The 16,050-nt window shown below is 39.4% G+C and overlaps 3 protein-coding genes across 3 annotated transcripts; 1 reads left to right on the forward strand and 2 right to left on the reverse strand.

The window, feature by feature from the left end:
- Nucleotides 1-4,220: 4,220 nt before the first annotated feature.
- LOC122018483 (U-box domain-containing protein 33-like) lies at nt 4,221-8,712 on the forward strand. The gene is made up of 8 exons (XM_042575810.1): nt 4,221-4,508; nt 5,262-5,380; nt 5,693-5,802; nt 6,022-6,436; nt 6,516-6,653; nt 6,836-7,318; nt 7,528-8,247; nt 8,367-8,712. The coding sequence occupies exons 1-8, from the start codon at nt 4,253-4,255 to the stop codon at nt 8,547-8,549; spliced, it is 2,424 nt and encodes an 807-aa protein (XP_042431744.1). The 5' UTR covers nt 4,221-4,252; the 3' UTR covers nt 8,550-8,712.
- Nucleotides 8,713-8,867: 155 nt separating this feature from the next.
- On the reverse strand, nt 8,868-12,172 carry LOC122018484 (heat shock cognate 70 kDa protein 2-like). Its single transcript, XM_042575811.1, has 2 exons — nt 11,884-12,172; nt 8,868-10,787 (listed from the first exon to the last, which is right to left on the reverse strand). Exons 1-2 carry the CDS (start codon nt 12,095-12,097, stop codon nt 9,055-9,057), a joined length of 1,947 nt encoding a protein of 648 aa, XP_042431745.1. The 5' UTR covers nt 12,098-12,172; the 3' UTR covers nt 8,868-9,054.
- A 432-nt stretch (nt 12,173-12,604) lies between these two features.
- Nucleotides 12,605-16,050, reverse strand: LOC122020110 (beta-glucuronosyltransferase GlcAT14B-like). Its single transcript, XM_042577874.1, has 4 exons — nt 15,445-16,050; nt 15,111-15,186; nt 14,908-15,023; nt 12,605-13,510 (listed from the first exon to the last, which is right to left on the reverse strand). The coding sequence occupies exons 1-4, from the start codon at nt 15,962-15,964 to the stop codon at nt 12,996-12,998; spliced, it is 1,227 nt and encodes a 408-aa protein (XP_042433808.1). The 5' UTR covers nt 15,965-16,050; the 3' UTR covers nt 12,605-12,995.

A 16,050-nucleotide genomic window follows, 5' to 3' on the forward strand; every position in this document is an offset into this window, starting at 1 on the left:
CCGTTACCATGTTTTCAGTTTTGAGAAGATAGAAATGGTGTGCATTACAACTTATATACATTGTCTCTTTCCACTGATAAGCACCAGCATTGCATTTTGTATTTTGTGATTTATATTTCTGACTAATCACTATGCAATATTATTAATATTCCAGTGACAATTTCTAATCTTCTCATACACTACATACCACCGTATTATACAACAAAGACTACATACAAAGATATTAAAAGTCCTACACTACGTAATAATTGCATTTACATTCTATACAAGTTTTTGCCTTACAAGACTGGATATTTAATCCAATGTTTGAAAATATTTATCCCTCAAAATTGCTACCATTACATCAATTCTAATCTTTTTCATGTCTCCTTGTTTGAAGTCTATCTTCATATCATATAGGAGACATCGAATGTATTGCATCACAAAGAAGCCACAATCAACGCTGTAAAGAACAACAGCATTTTAATTGTCAATATTTTTTTATCAATTATTTATATTCACACATTGTGCTCGATTTACCTTGCTTGTTGTTGTGGACATTCAATTGTGCGAGAGACCCATCTATCAAACGGATAATGCCTTTCCAAGTTTGGATGAATAGCAGCAACGTGCTCACGACTATATAATTTAAAATCTGATACCTGAAGATTGAAGAGGAAATTTTCATTTTCCATCAACTAGCATTTATATTAAAATACAAACAATATCATTATTATTAGATGCTCACCGCTGCTTCAAATTCATATTTGTATTTACTTCCACTTGCAAGAGAATTGTACTGATTGAACGTCATTGATTTGGTGTCCACCACCAGCAAGTGGAAGTGTGCATTATCACTGCACAAAGGTATAAATATATACCTTACCTCTTCATCTCGTCTATCCGTCTTTATCATGTGTTGGAAGGCAAACTTACTTAACGATTTCATTAATGACTACAAATATGCAAAGTCATACATACATAACCAACTAATAAAAAGAATTCTATTTTTTACTATCATCAAATCAATTCCTTACTGTGAAGAATGTTGAACAATATATTGACTTGTTGTATGTGCTTCCAGACGGGAATGCCCCCCTAAATAAAATTTTACAATACGTGTCGATTACATCCCCTCTTGTCAACATTTCTCCATTCACACCAGATAAAAGGGAATACAAATTTAAACAAAAGGGTGGTTCCTCCCAAACTATATCATTTGTAAACCTACAAAGTAAACAAATCACAGATTATTTTTACAAATTTCTTTTTGATAACCTTAGCCCAAATATGAAATCAGATATGCATATATTATACTTTACTATTCAACTATTTAATTTACATACTTTATTTCCTCCAAGGCTTTTAACAAGTACGTCACTTCTTCGTCTTGTTTTTTTTTCTTGGAAGACTTAAATTGCTTCTTCACATACTATGCATACAAGCAAAAAAGGCAATTAGATAATCCATTATATTTAACAAATTGCAAAGAAATTTGCATATATCATCTTACAGCAATTGCTTGTTTCCTCATTTTGTCATATTTGGCAAACATTTCTACATCCTTGTCTGCCTCTTCATCAGATTTATCTTCCATCATTTGTACAATATTAATTTCTTCTTCCATTTCATCCAAACCTATTTTTCCTTTCCCCTTGCCCACAACAACATATTCTTTGACAAATTTTTTTCCTTCTCCTATACTTGTAACTTTTTCCGCAGGCTCACTTATATGCATATTTCTACGCTGCCTCTTAGGTAAAGTTTTGAGCCACAATGGACTATCAATTGGAGTATCCCTGTAATCATAGCGACTTCTGTCACGTCCTCTCCTACTTCTTGTTGTAACACCTACAGGTTCAATTTGAGGATCGTCTACAGGCTCGCTATATTGAGATTCCATGCCTTTTTTTTCAACTATTTTAAGTAACTCTTTCACCCTCTCCTTCAATTGCATGTTCTCCATTGTTAGCTCTTTATTTATGTTTGCTTGAATAATGCAATTACAACAATCCTTATTAATCTGTCTTCCTCCTACACTCACTTCAATTTGTGATGCCTCCATTGCATGTGGACTGTCCTCAACGCCAGCAAGGTTCTCAACCAATGATCTTTCATCTTGGTTAAGGATTAGGTCAATCACAACCTGTAAGAATATTAAACCACATGTTAAAACCATACTTTTTTACCAAACTATAGTCAAAGTATTCTAAATTTACCTCTTCAGATGAAACTTGGTTAATCATTTCTCTCACCTTACTAATATGTGAAGGAATATTCCTCCACTTATTTATTCTGGCTCCTTTTATTTTATATGGTTTTTGGATTGGAACATGCTCCAAAAACCATGCCTGATTCACCATGACAAGGGTTAACTATTTTATAATTGTTCGCAAAATATTAAAAATTTTCACACAAATTAAACACTTACTGCCAAAAGACCAGCAAATCCCTTTAGGTAAGGGAGGTTGGTGTTAGCATGTTTTGTCTCGATTGATGAAAATATGTCCCCAATCTTAGGTAATTGTGGAGCCATAAATTCATGGATTGATTCAACCCAGTTGAATCTATCAAGATTCTCAAAATCATCTACTATATCTATAAGACTTAACGGGACCTTATATGTACTAGAAGAAAATAAGACACAAACAAATATATACAAAATATAGAATTTGCAAAATAATAAAACATCATCTTCAACTTCAACGCGATTGCCATAAAATTTAAGCAACTCCTCAATTCTTGATCTAGTAGCTTCTTTTTTGTTTGAGAAGTAAGTTAGAAAAAGGTCACTGGATGCTTTAGCTGAATCAATCGGAATTGAAGCTCCTCGGTCTGCAATACCGAGCAGCAATGAAACGTCTCCTCTTGTGAAGCAAACCGGAACACCTGACCAAGTTAAATTATTATTAGAATTCTACCAACACATACAAAAGTATTAGGAACACCGTGGACATGATACAATGTCATATCAAGAACTGATACTCCATCGTATCAGGCCCACGTTGGGCCTGATAAGATGTCGTATCAGGCCCACGTTGGGCCTGATACGATGCCGTATCAGGCCCACGTTTAGCAAAAGCTTAAATTTTACCATACAACTACTTTGTAATTAAAATACAAATTTATAAATTGTACCTGAGAATCTAAAGGTTTGACTACTTGAATCCCAATTTTCAAATATATTTACCAAAATCCCACGGATGTGCTGCATATCTTCTATGTCCAAAAAAATACGAAAGGGTGACTGTTTGATCAGCACTATGTGTCGGTCATGTAAAATAACACCGCCTCCATGCGTTCCTTTCTTCGTGGATGGTTGAAAAAAACTTTTAAAGTGACCGAGGACACTGTTCCAATGCAGTTTCTGTCCAACATCAACTGAACCCTATACTTTATAAAAATAAAAAAAATTATATCATACTAGTTCAGCTTCTCAATATCACAGAATTTGTAAAATGATAACCTTTACAGCTAATTGATGTGGCGAGGATGATGATTCACCCGATCGATGTCTTTGCGCCATTATGATACTAGCTGATTAATGTAATGTAAACCCTAGAATCCTTCACTGATGGCTCACGAACACTCCTAGTTTTTAATTAAACTGAAATGCTAGCTAGATGGCGCTTGAGAAAAACTCGAACTGATGGCTCACGAACACTAAACTAGGGTTTCACAAGACCGAGCTGCACTCGCATGTCACGAAGGAGGGAGGTACCCTAATGATCGTTTTTTTTTTTTAATATCTAAGTTTTTTAAAAATGTGGTTCGGATGCCTGGGAATTGATGACTGATCAGAGGTGTTGGTTGGTGGTAGGGTTATATTCGGTAATATATATCATTTACCTGTATCTTTTGGTAAATACAAAATCGTGATGTACTTTTTGGTAAATATATTAATTGTAATATGCCTTTTGGTAAATTGCCGTTATATCTTTAGACGATATGCTGAAAATTTTAAAAACTTTCAAAGGTCTATTCGCAAATCAGGAAAACTTGTTATTAAAAAGAGCGGCCGGGAATATGCTCGAAGTTGCGCCTATTTTTAAGAAACACACTTTACCCGTGGCCGAGTCTTCTGTGGGACATTGTTTGGGTCCCGTGGATATCATCCAATGGATACGGTGGGTTGGTGATGAGGTCGACGGTTGACGAGATTACCTACTCCTCTCCCCATCCACACGCGTCAGTAAAAAGGTCGAGCTCGAGCTATCTCCCATTGCTCCCTCCCCCCCCCCCCTCTCGCTCTTCCCTCGCGCTGTGGGAATCAATGGAGTTGTTCAGCCCGTCGCCGCCGCTGAGCCCGGCGGTGGAGCGGTACGGATCTGGGCAGGACGCGGCGCTCCGATTCCTTCTCCGCCGCGCGTCGCCGGGGGTCCGGGACGATGGCGGGAAGTTGTATGTTGCGGTGGGGCGGTTGCCGGAGAAGACCCTGAGCTTGCTCCGATGGACCTTTCGCCGCTTCGAGTGCCGGGAGATCTGCCTGCTCCATGTTCACCGGCCATCGCCGTTGATCCCCACCCTCTGTGAGTCCCCCCCGTTCACATCTGTCTGTTCCCTTTTCGAGATTTCAAAACATTGTTTGATTTCTATCTATTTCTTTATTTAAAATTATACTTTTCTTCTTTAATCATTTCTCTCTATCTCTGCAACGTTGTGTCCTACGAATCTTGCGCTACCTTGGAATGGAGCTCAATCATTCTTTGTCTCGTCTTGTTCTTGTGGTCCGGAAGCAAATGAAAGGCCCCAATGCTTGATGCAACCCAATAAGATTTGATTAGGAAAGGCAAAATATGATAAAATTCATGTTAAAGGCTTCGTTGTTATTGTTGTTGATGATGATATGTAACTGTTTGTTCTTGAAATACATATATTTTTGTTGGATGAGATGATAAGATGTTACTTTTGGATTTATTGCAGGCATGTGAAGCAATGGATATATTGGTTTTTCATAATCATTATGGATTGCTTAGCTGAAGTTCTTAAATAGAGTTTATTGCTACTGTTGTTTTGCACTCTTTTGTTATCTCTTGGAGTGGATATATTTTTGTTGGATAAGATCATAAGATGTTACCTTGGATTTATTGCAAGCATGTCAAGCAATGAATTAACTGATTTGTCTTCTTGGGCATTATGAATTGCTTTGTTCAAGTTTCTTAAATAGGTTTTATTGTTCAAGTTCAATTGAGACCATGTTGTTTTCATATTTTGCATGTTTTCCTTTCGTTGGCTTTGCCCTATGATTTCTTTGGTTCTGAATTGATTCTATCTAATTTCAGTAGGAAAAATTCCTGTGAGCCAAGCTAACGAGGAGCTGGTGTCCGCATATAGAAGAATTGAGAGGGAAGAGACGAAGAAAATCCTACTAAACTATCTTAGGTTCTGCGATGAAGAACAGGTACGTTTTCCCATATCTTGTTAACTTTTATGCATTGTAGGTGGAAATGGAATCACTCGATGTTGGCATTTTGACTTTTCAGAGGAGCTCTTCTTCTCTAACTCATGTTATTTTTGTAGGACTTCCTAAATGCGATTTTAAAACTGTAGTGTCTCTCCCATTGTAGTTACCTTAGAATTATAGAACTATAGTTCCAGTTCGATCGCATACAATGAATTTGGAATTCCATGCAATGTCTTTGCCATGTTATTGCCTTTTTCACTGTTGGTTAAACACTTGAATAAAGCTAAACTTTCGCTTAGCGATATGCAGGTGCTTGCGAGAGTTGTGGTGATTGAGACTGATCAACTATGGAATGGAATCGCTAACATAGTATCTCAATATAGCATTAGGAAGCTTGTTATGGGATCGAGTACAGAGAAGTAAGTGGCAGTTTTAATTGTTGGTTTCTAGATGTCCATGTTCAGGCATATGCACAAAATTACTTAAAAAGTGAATGCTTAATCCAGGGTGTGAGTCGTGTGACTGATATAAATGTCGGTAGCTGTGTTATTCACACCCTATAATCTACGTGTATTAATTAGCCAACCAACATGGATTACCACGCCTGATATCTGGATTTTATGCTGGAATCACTGCAGTTGCTTCAAGTTGAAAGGGAGCTTCAGCAAAACATTGTTTAGCGCAAAGAGTGTGCCTCCATTCTGCGAGATATGTTTTGTAAGCAAAGGCAGACATATCTGGACAAGGGAAGCCAGTGAACTTGCAGACAGCATCGTGCCAACTTGTTATTCAGAGAAAATTTGGTCAAGTCCACAAAGTTGTAACGGTGAGCCACTGTTCATTTCAGAGCTCACGATGCATAGTATTCTCGGCGCTGATCTTCAAGGGATAAAAAACTTGGAGCTGAATGGATACAGGAGCACAGTTGGGATCCCAACTGCTGACTCTAACATAACTAGTAGCATGAAATTTGAATTACCAGAACCTTGTGATAAGTATATGGCTTCATCTTTTGATACAGAGCAGCCAAATGATATCAACTCCAAGGAAGATGTATGAAAATGATTTAGCTTTGTTGCTAGCTTTTCAAGATTCTCAGCAATCATTTTTTCAGTTTGATTTTATTTAATAGGATGAGTTAGAGAAGGATGACTTGTATTGTCAGCTCGAGGAAGTAACAATGGAAATTGAAAAATCAAAAAGAGAAGCATTTTTGGAGCTTTCAAACCGGAAAAAATTGGAATATGAAGTTGCAGAAGCTATCAGCACGGTAACTAATGACATATTTATCTTTCCATACTAATTGTTCACGGTGAGCTATTGTGTGAAACGTTTGCTTAGTTCAATGCATATGTATCTCTATTAGGTTACTGAGGATAATATATACTTGAATCATGTTTATCTTCTGGAAGTTTAACTCCAATGTTTGAATTTGTTTGATGTGCTAACCAGGTCGAGACTTATGAAGCTGCACATGAGAATGAAATCCAAATTAGAGAAGAGCTTGAAGGTCTTCTGAAAACTATTAAGCAAGACTGCCAAGAGGTTTTAAGCCAGCGGGATGAAGCTTTGCAGGAATTACAATATTCCATGAAAACCATAGAGATCCTATATGCTCATGCAAATGAAATGGCTCTTCTGACTGAGGAAGCTGCCGGGGAGTTGGAGCTCATCCAATCGTCAATTGAGATTCTCAAGACACGAAGGGAGGAGAACAACGGGCCAAAGGAGAGGCGGCTTATTAATCACAGTAATGGTTGCATTGAGTTTACATTGGCAGATCTGCAAACCGCCACGTGTGACTTCTCAGAGAGCTTCAAGTTGGGACAAGGGGGATGTGGTTGTCTTTATAAGGGTGAAATTAGGAACAAAACTGTGATGATAAAGCAGTTGCACGGCCGTAATGTTCAAGGTGAGGTGGAGTTTCTACAGGAGGTACGCCCTTGGCCATGGACACATACAATCTTTTCTCGACTGTTAAAATATTTCTTTGTTATAGGATAGTGTAATGAAAAGAGACATTCAGTTTCGTAATTCAATGACCTGATGCAGTCACTTTTTTTGTGTGACGACAACATTCTTTCTAGTAGGCTTTTTTTTCGATGCCGAATTGCTAATGCAATGTAACCTTTTATGTGTTCCAGGTCAATGTTCTGGGCAAAATAAGGCATCCACATCTGCTGACTCTTATTGGAATGTGCCCTCAAGCCCTGTCCCTCGTTTATGAATATATGCCGAATGGAACACTCCAAGATTGCCTCTGCAACAAAAACACCACACTGCGAATGACCTGGAGGATCCGAGCTCGCATAGCAGCTGAAATATCCTGTGCACTTCTCTTCTTGCACTCGTCTGAACCTGAACAAATCGTCCACGGTGACCTGAAGCCTGAGAACATTTTTCTCGATGACAACTACACATGCAAACTTAGCAATTTTGGCCGATGCCAATTTGCGCAGCAGGATGAACACAACCCTTTCAAATCCCGACACTTAGAACTTTATAGTGCATCATTCTCCTATGATCCAGAGTACCAGATGACTAAAGAGTTGATGGTAAAATCTGATGTGTATTCTTTTGGCATCATCATCCTCCAGTTGCTTACTGGGAAACCAGCAAGGGGATTGGAGAGTGAGGTTCGTCAGGCTCTATTGTCTGGCAACTTGGTATCGATATTGGATGCAGGAGCAGGAGATTGGCCACTTATTGTGGCAAGAAGGCTCGCAGAGGTCGGCTTGAGATGCCTCAACCCAAATGCTCAAGATCAACCAGAGCTGACACCTGAGCTTGTAAATGATTTAGAGCAACTGCATGTGACAGAGGAAAGACCAGTACCCTCATTTTTCCTGTGTCCAATCCTTCAGGTAAAATAAAAACAACTTTAATTATGTTGAGCCATGTTTGTTCCATCCTTCTATTTGGGATCGGATATGAATTTTATTCCATCATTGAGCTTACCAAGTTTAGTTACCATATGAAATAGGAGATCATGCAAGATCCTCAAGTTGCAGCAGACGGGTTCACCTACGAAGGTAGAGCATTGCGAAAGTGGTTTAGCAGCGGACAAGATACTTCTCCTATGACCAACCTGAAGCTGAAAGACCGAAATCTAACGCCCAATCAGGCTCTCCGTTTCGCGATAGAGGATTGGTTGTGTCAGTCTTGAAGTTTTACTGGTGTTCATTTGCTTGTGCTCTTGTATTTTAGTTGTACAGACCCTTAGTTCGAGATCAGATACTGAGTGGTATGAAGTGTTACGACTAAATTGAGGATATCTCTGTATCAGATGACTCGTAACTAATTTATTTATTGATTGATTTTTTGTTTAATTTGATAGTATTGTCAATTAAATGCAAATTGTATGGATGAAACTGGATTTAATAATACAACACGAATTAAAATTGATACCCATTTCAGGAAATGACAGAATGGTACCGAACATGGCACGAGGAAAGCTGCAGCTGAAGGTGCGGAATCCGGCAACTTATTCCAAGAAAAGTACTAATATTAATAGTAAATGCAAAAGATGTTTCGAGAATTAAAAAACCATGCAAATGACAGTGACGAGATAATTCAAAATAGTATCAATTCAAATCTTACCACAAAACAAATGCGAAAGCAAACTCTAGCAGCAGCGGAACAGCGCACTGTCAAAAGGAGAAAGACAAGGCTTAGTCTACCTCCTCAATCTTCGGCCCCGCACCACTTGAGCCAGCCGAAGGCCCATCATCGTCGACTCCGCCAGCCATGTCAGCCCCAGCACCTTGGTACATTTTAGCAATGATGGGATTACAAATGCCCTCCAGCTCCTTCATTTTGTCATCAAATTCGTCCGATTCAGCCAACTGGTTGGCGTCGAGCCACTCGATGGCCTTCTCAATCGCATCCTCGATCGTCTTCTTGTCGGCCGCGCCAAGCTGAGATGCGATCTTGTCGTCCTTGATGGTGTTCCTCATGTTGTAGGCGTAGTTCTCGAGCGCATTCTTGGCTTCCACTTTCTTCTTGTGCTCCTCATCCTCAGACTTGTACTTCTCGGCTTCTTGAACCATCTTTTCAATCTCTTCCTTGCTAAGCCTGCCCTTGTCGTTGGTGATGGTGATCTTGTTCTTCTGTCCAGTCGTCTTATCCTCGGCAGAGACATTCAGGATACCGTTTGCGTCGATATCAAAGCAAACAGTGATTTGGGGAACGCCACGAGGAGCAGGGGGGATTCCTGAGAGCTCAAACTTACCGAGCAGATTGTTATCTCTGGTCCTAGTCCTCTCACCCTCATAAACCTGAATCAAGACGCCAGGTTGGTTGTCAGAATAGGTCGAGAAGACTTGCTCTTTCTTGGTTGGGATGGTGGTATTTCGGGGGATTAAGACAGTCATGACACCTCCAGCAGTCTCCAAACCAAGCGAAAGAGGAGTGACATCGAGCAGGAGCAGGTCCTGGACTTTCTCATTACCCTCGCCGCTAAGAATAGCAGCCTGGACAGCAGCACCATAAGCCACGGCCTCATCGGGGTTGATACTCTTGCAGAGTTCCTTACCGTTAAAGAAGTCCTGCAACAACTGCTGCACCTTTGGAATTCTGGTGGATCCGCCGACGAGAACCACGTCGTGAACAGAGCTCTTATCCATCTTGGCATCGCGCAAACACTTCTCGACGGGCTCCATACACTTCCTGAAAAGGTCCATGTTCAGCTCCTCAAACCTAGCTCTCGTGATCGTGGAGTAGAAATCAATGCCCTCGTACAAAGAATCAATTTCAATGGTGGTTTGTGCGGTTGAGGAGAGGGTCCTCTTTGCCCTCTCGCAAGCAGTCCTCAATCTCCTAAGTGACCTGGGGTTTCCACTGATGTCTTTCTTGTTCTTCCTCTTGAACTCCTGGACGAAGTGGTTCACCATGCGATTGTCAAAATCCTCACCTCCGAGATGAGTGTCACCGGCAGTAGCTTTGACTTCGAAGATACCCTCCTCGATTGTGAGAAGAGAGACATCAAAAGTACCACCACCAAGATCGAAGATGAGAACATTCTTCTCACCCACGCTGGTTGCTTTCTTGTCAAGACCATAAGCAATGGCAGCGGCAGTAGGCTCGTTGATAATTCTCATCACATTGAGACCAGAGATGACACCAGCATCCTTTGTGGCCTGGCGCTGTGAGTCATTGAAGTATGCAGGGACAGTGACAACGGCATTCTTGACGACAGATCCAAGGTAGGCTTCGGCAATTTCTTTCATCTTGATCAAGATCATGGAAGAAATCTCTTCGGCTGAGAATTGTTTTTGCTCTCCCTTGTAATCGACCACAATCATGGGCTTGTCACCCGGGCCAGAAGCAACTTTGAAAGGCCAGAGCTTGACATCACTCTGAACAGAACTGTCGGTGAAGCGCCTTCCAATCAAACGTTTAGCATCTAGATAGGAAAATACAAGACAAGGAAAAAAGAAGTCTTAATGACGAGTAAAATCACAAATAGAAGAAAAAAGTCAATTTTAAATCTGCCCCAATAGAACAATAAAATATACCCATCAACATTAGGCAGCCAGGAAATCCTCTCAACGTTATGTACCAACCAAACATATACAAATCATTGAACAAATCTGAACTACATCACACTAGAACAGTCAACAAACATAGATAACCATGACAAAACAAATTAACACTAAAATCAAACAGCAGACAAGTAATACATTTATTACAAGTAGCAATAAAAATTACTCATCTAAATCATGACGATTCTAAACATGCTAATACTTAGGCATGGGTTGCAATTCTTTCAAACAATTGCAATGTAAGGCACTAAACTTCAATATCTGAGCATAAAGATCCCTACCTCGCTGAATATAAATGTATTTAATTATTAAATGGGTTAAGTTGAGGCCAGAACTTTCTAGCACTTTGGGATAGAACATAAACTAATACAAGGACAAAATCATAACAAAAATGTTAGATCTAAACATAATAGTTGTAAATCACTATATACTCACACATACACAAACACCTCGATAGGATCAATCATATATCAGAAAAATAACAGGATCAAATCAACAAACCTTACAGAAAAATATAATGAAGCATGATATCATAGATAATTGTAGTTGACGAGGAAAAATCTAGTAGACAAAAGTTAAATATAAATAGATCTTGCCAAATCGAATACAAATAAAGCGATGATGCTTCGAGTGCTTCAAGTGAATCATAGATCTTATGGAAACGCATAATCAAGATTTCTATTCTATAAACTAAAAACAGATCTATAATAGTAATAACTCGAATACAGATCCGTATCACTCTCTATCATAGCAACATGGATAAAAGATCTCACAGATGCGAAACACAGTTCTTCAGTTAAACACATAATGGCAATCCAGATGTGCAAATAAATCCAGATCCATAACAAAAATAGCTAATATTCGGGATTCATATCGCTGGGTATCAGAAAAAAAATTACTACACAAATTAAATGCCAAAAACGAGATGAAGATATAGATCCAGAAGAGAATGCTCACCGAAGACGGTATTGATGGGGTTCATGGCGACCTGATTCTTGGCCGCATCTCCTATAAGGCGTTCGGAGTCAGTAAAGGCAACATAAGAGGGGGTTGTTCGATTACCCTGATCGTTGGCGATAATCTCCACCCGATCATGTTGCCACACGCCGACGCACGAGTAAGTGGTGCCGAGATCGATCCCGATCGCAGGACCTTCACCCTTTCCGGCCATTACCTTGACAGATCAAAGAAGATAGGTATCGGCAAGCGAGAAGAACGAACTCCGCTTCTAGGGTTCGTAAAGTATAGAGGAGGAGAAAGCATAGACGGGAGAAGGGTTATATAGCGTCTCCAGGTTCTAGAATGTTCCGACAGCGTAATGTAAGTCGTCCAATCCGATATGGACGGGCGAGATTGGCCCGTCATGAGGCGGGAGGAATTCAAGAACGAGTCGTTCTCGTGGGGTGAAGGCTCGATCAGATCCATTGCGTTTTAAAATTATTATTATTATTATTTATTAGAATTATACTTTTTTCCAAAAAAAAGTTTTAGATATTCTATGAAATTAAAAATTCCCTTTCATATTTTTTTTCTTAAAATACAAAAGTATTTCTCGTGCAAATCTATTAATGAAAAAATAAAATAAAAACTCCTCTAATCAAAGTAAAAATCTCCTTAATTATTTATGCTCCTAAATAAAAATGATCTATTAAAATAAATTGTTCACATACAGTAGAAATTGCAAACATCAGAAGTAAAGAAGATAAAATTAATCCAAAGACTTCAAATTTGTACAGATTTCCCACGAGAACAACGAAATTTAGCTTACAGGACCTGAAGAAACCTTCCACTCTATCTTTCTCACTTTAATAGAACATGCAGGACACAGGGACCTCAATATGCAAGAAAATAAAACATGGTCACCGTATAGAAGTTTGGAAGCCTTTGACAACAAATTTTTTTAAAAAACATAATCCTCTAAAGCTGGCCGAAATGGAAACATCAAAATGGGAGTTGTTCTGTGAGGATTGTCAATCGACAGACCACCTAAAATTTCTGTTGCCTCGCCAGCGATGTCACAGCCTTGTGGAAACTGACTTCTACAACCTTTTGTTTCTGACGTATCTCAGCTATATACATTGTCTAGGCCTGAAATTATCAGGATGAAGAAGTTTCACCAACAATGCCCACAGCCTTCTTGAATTTAAGGTTGGCCGTATGGTGTCGGGTCTTCCATGCGCGGAACAAGGATCTCTACTGAGCTGGGGATCACCCAAGCACCAGCCACCGGGTGTAAATCCCCCTATGGATCTATGCAGAAGCTCGCGGTCAATCCTTTCGAGAACAGGATCATCCTCAGCAAAAGAATGTGCAAAAGGGGATCCACTCTCAACCATCAAACCGAAGTGCTGTGATGTCAGATTCATCGGGTACAACCGAGGTGGATTATCCCACACCATGAAGCGCAGATCGTCATTAATTGTTGTGTTTTGAAAATCTTTGGAGTTGCACATTACAGTATGGAAATAACCCTCTGAGGATGACAAAAAGTTTGTATAATACATAAGCAAAGTCCTAGGAAGATTATCCCATCCACTGATGCAAAAATCAAGAAAAGGTCGTGATAGAATCACCCATGAGGAACCTAGAAAAGAGTAGACCAAAATGTAAAAAGTTCACAAGATACAAAGATGGTATCACAAGATAAAAAACACAAGATACAAAGATGGAGAAGAAACTTAGAACAAAACCGATTACACAGTTCATAGTAAATCGAAATATCACAAAAAGGAAAACTAATATCAGTACCATCAATATAGAAACTAATCTTCTATAATTCAACTAATGACAATGTTTAGGTAACAAGAATGACTAACATAAGCATTGAAACAATGAATATAAACACTTTGAAAAACTGAATGAAAAATTTTCAATTATGTAAAGATATTCAATTGCTAAGTTCTTCATGTAAGATGGTTAATGGTAATGTACTTGCATTAACATTTAACGACAATCATTGTAAATTGATGATATATAAAATGTAACAGAGTCACCATCAATTGATTCTACGTAACGAACTGTGTAGTCTAAGTTGTTGTTCAATGTAGTTATTGCTGGATGAAAGATTAGTAATGGCACCTGGTGCTTTGGCAGTAATAATAGCAATTTGTTGATCAAACTTGTCAATATGAAAGCAACATTGAAATCATACGGTCAAAAAGATATACATTAAAATTTTAAAAGGATAGTAGATAGGAGATAGTTGAAAGAAAAATGACGCATCTCCTGATAATCTGTTGATGCAAACTATTCCAAACCATTAAAGAATAAAATAATAATAAAGGATTTCTTGAGTAAACTGCCAACAGTGACCTATGCTTACAAAGGAAATAACATAGTTTTGCCAAAATCTTAGTGTTCACAAAGCATGACAAAATGCAGAAAAAATTCATCAACCAAACTGCTACACCAATCATAAAAGAATGTTAGTCGCCACTAAAGAGCATCTCAAGAGATATGATCTGAATCACTACTGATCCATCAAACTGTGTTAATCATGTAAAGTAAGAAAAGAATAGAGTCACCACTTGCTAGTGTACCACTTCCAACGTATAGCAGTGTTCCAGCTATCCTTAATTGAATAAAGAAGAAATCAATACTAATCTTAAGTAGTCGTATCTGAAAATTAACCTCATATACTTTGCTACTGTTGGCCTACTTTAATTTGGATAAACTGAGGAAGATCACTTCATAAAAGAACATAAAAATAGGAGGAAAAAAACCTAAATTTTCTTTTGCAAAAATACAAGGAGAAGCCATCTAAGCATGAGCTTTGAGGTCCAACGAGTGCATAAGTTTGTGAAAGCACAAGAGTGTCTACAAAATCCAATCACTATCTTTCTCTACGACAGTGCTTGTGTCTTCTGATGAAATAACTAATAATAATTTTTCAAACCATATAGAACAAATTCCTAGATATGAAACTAACATAAAATTCTGAATATTAATAAAACATAGGTGGAAAAAAAAATGAATCTTAACCTGTGAATATTTTGAAAGCAGAAGGAATGCTCCTCTTTTCTTTAGCCCAGAAGACAGCAGTTTTATTTGGCTTATAAAACCCTGGATCTATGATGATCGGGCGTGCCCTCTCATACCTGTACGAACCATGTCAACATAAAAAAAAAAAATGATAATCCTACAAGAACAAATAATAATAATAATTTTGGAGATTTTGATCTTACTCCCTCCAACCAATATCGCTCGTGTGCCTAATGAAGTTAAAATCTCTAGGCAAGTATGAAAAAACATGAAGAATATCTGCATACAAGAAAAGGAATAAGGCAATAAGAAACAAAGAGAAAGACCAACAAATAAAAAGTCATTTTTTTGGATCGAAACTCCTTTTTTTCGCCACTATGGAAATTCCGAATCTCTATCGAATCAGAACCCCGAAGTGGAAGTTTATGACGAAGACCGAACCGATGAAGTGGTTGATCCAATGAATACTACCCGGTGAAAGAAAAGTAGGCAAATAAAAAAGAAAGGAATTTTTTTGTAAAAGTAGAGGAAGAATACCGTCTTGGGGCATCAGAGGATAATCCGCAGCGCTGAGATTGATAAACCAGCTCCAATCCTTGAATTCCCTCAGCATAACGGCAACAGCGTGTAGGGTAGAAACCACCACGGTCGGCCCCTTTTCCGACACCGGATTAGCGTCCTTCACCACCCGGACATTGCCTAACTCGAGGAAAGTGGCCACCAACGAGGCGTAGGCCACCAGATCCGCTCGCTCCTCGGGAGGCGAAGCGAGGTCGAGGTGGAGGACATAGAAGTTCCATGGGTGGTACAGAGCATGTAGGAGCCTCTTGACGCGGCGTCCGTCGCCCCTGGTGCCGGAGATCAGGTAGGCGAGACGTGGAGGTGCGGGAGGGCGGATGTGTTCGTGGGATCGGTCGAGATCGGAGGCGCGGTGGGGTTTGAGTGGGCCGAGGGGTCGGACGAGGAGAAAGAGCGCGAGGAGGGGGATTGCGAGGAGGAGCACCAGCCACTTCTGCTGGACTAGGAAACCGTGGGAGGTGCCATGGGGCCTCCTCATCGTAGCGGAGGGAGGCGGGGATTAGGGTCCCGACATGGGCGCCGGCGACGCGGCGACGGAAAGGCCAAAAGGAGAAGAAAAGCAAG

Source organism: Zingiber officinale, chromosome 9A (genome assembly GCF_018446385.1).
Source record: "Zingiber officinale cultivar Zhangliang chromosome 9A, Zo_v1.1, whole genome shotgun sequence".
Classification (NCBI taxonomy): domain Eukaryota; kingdom Viridiplantae; phylum Streptophyta; class Magnoliopsida; order Zingiberales; family Zingiberaceae; genus Zingiber; species Zingiber officinale.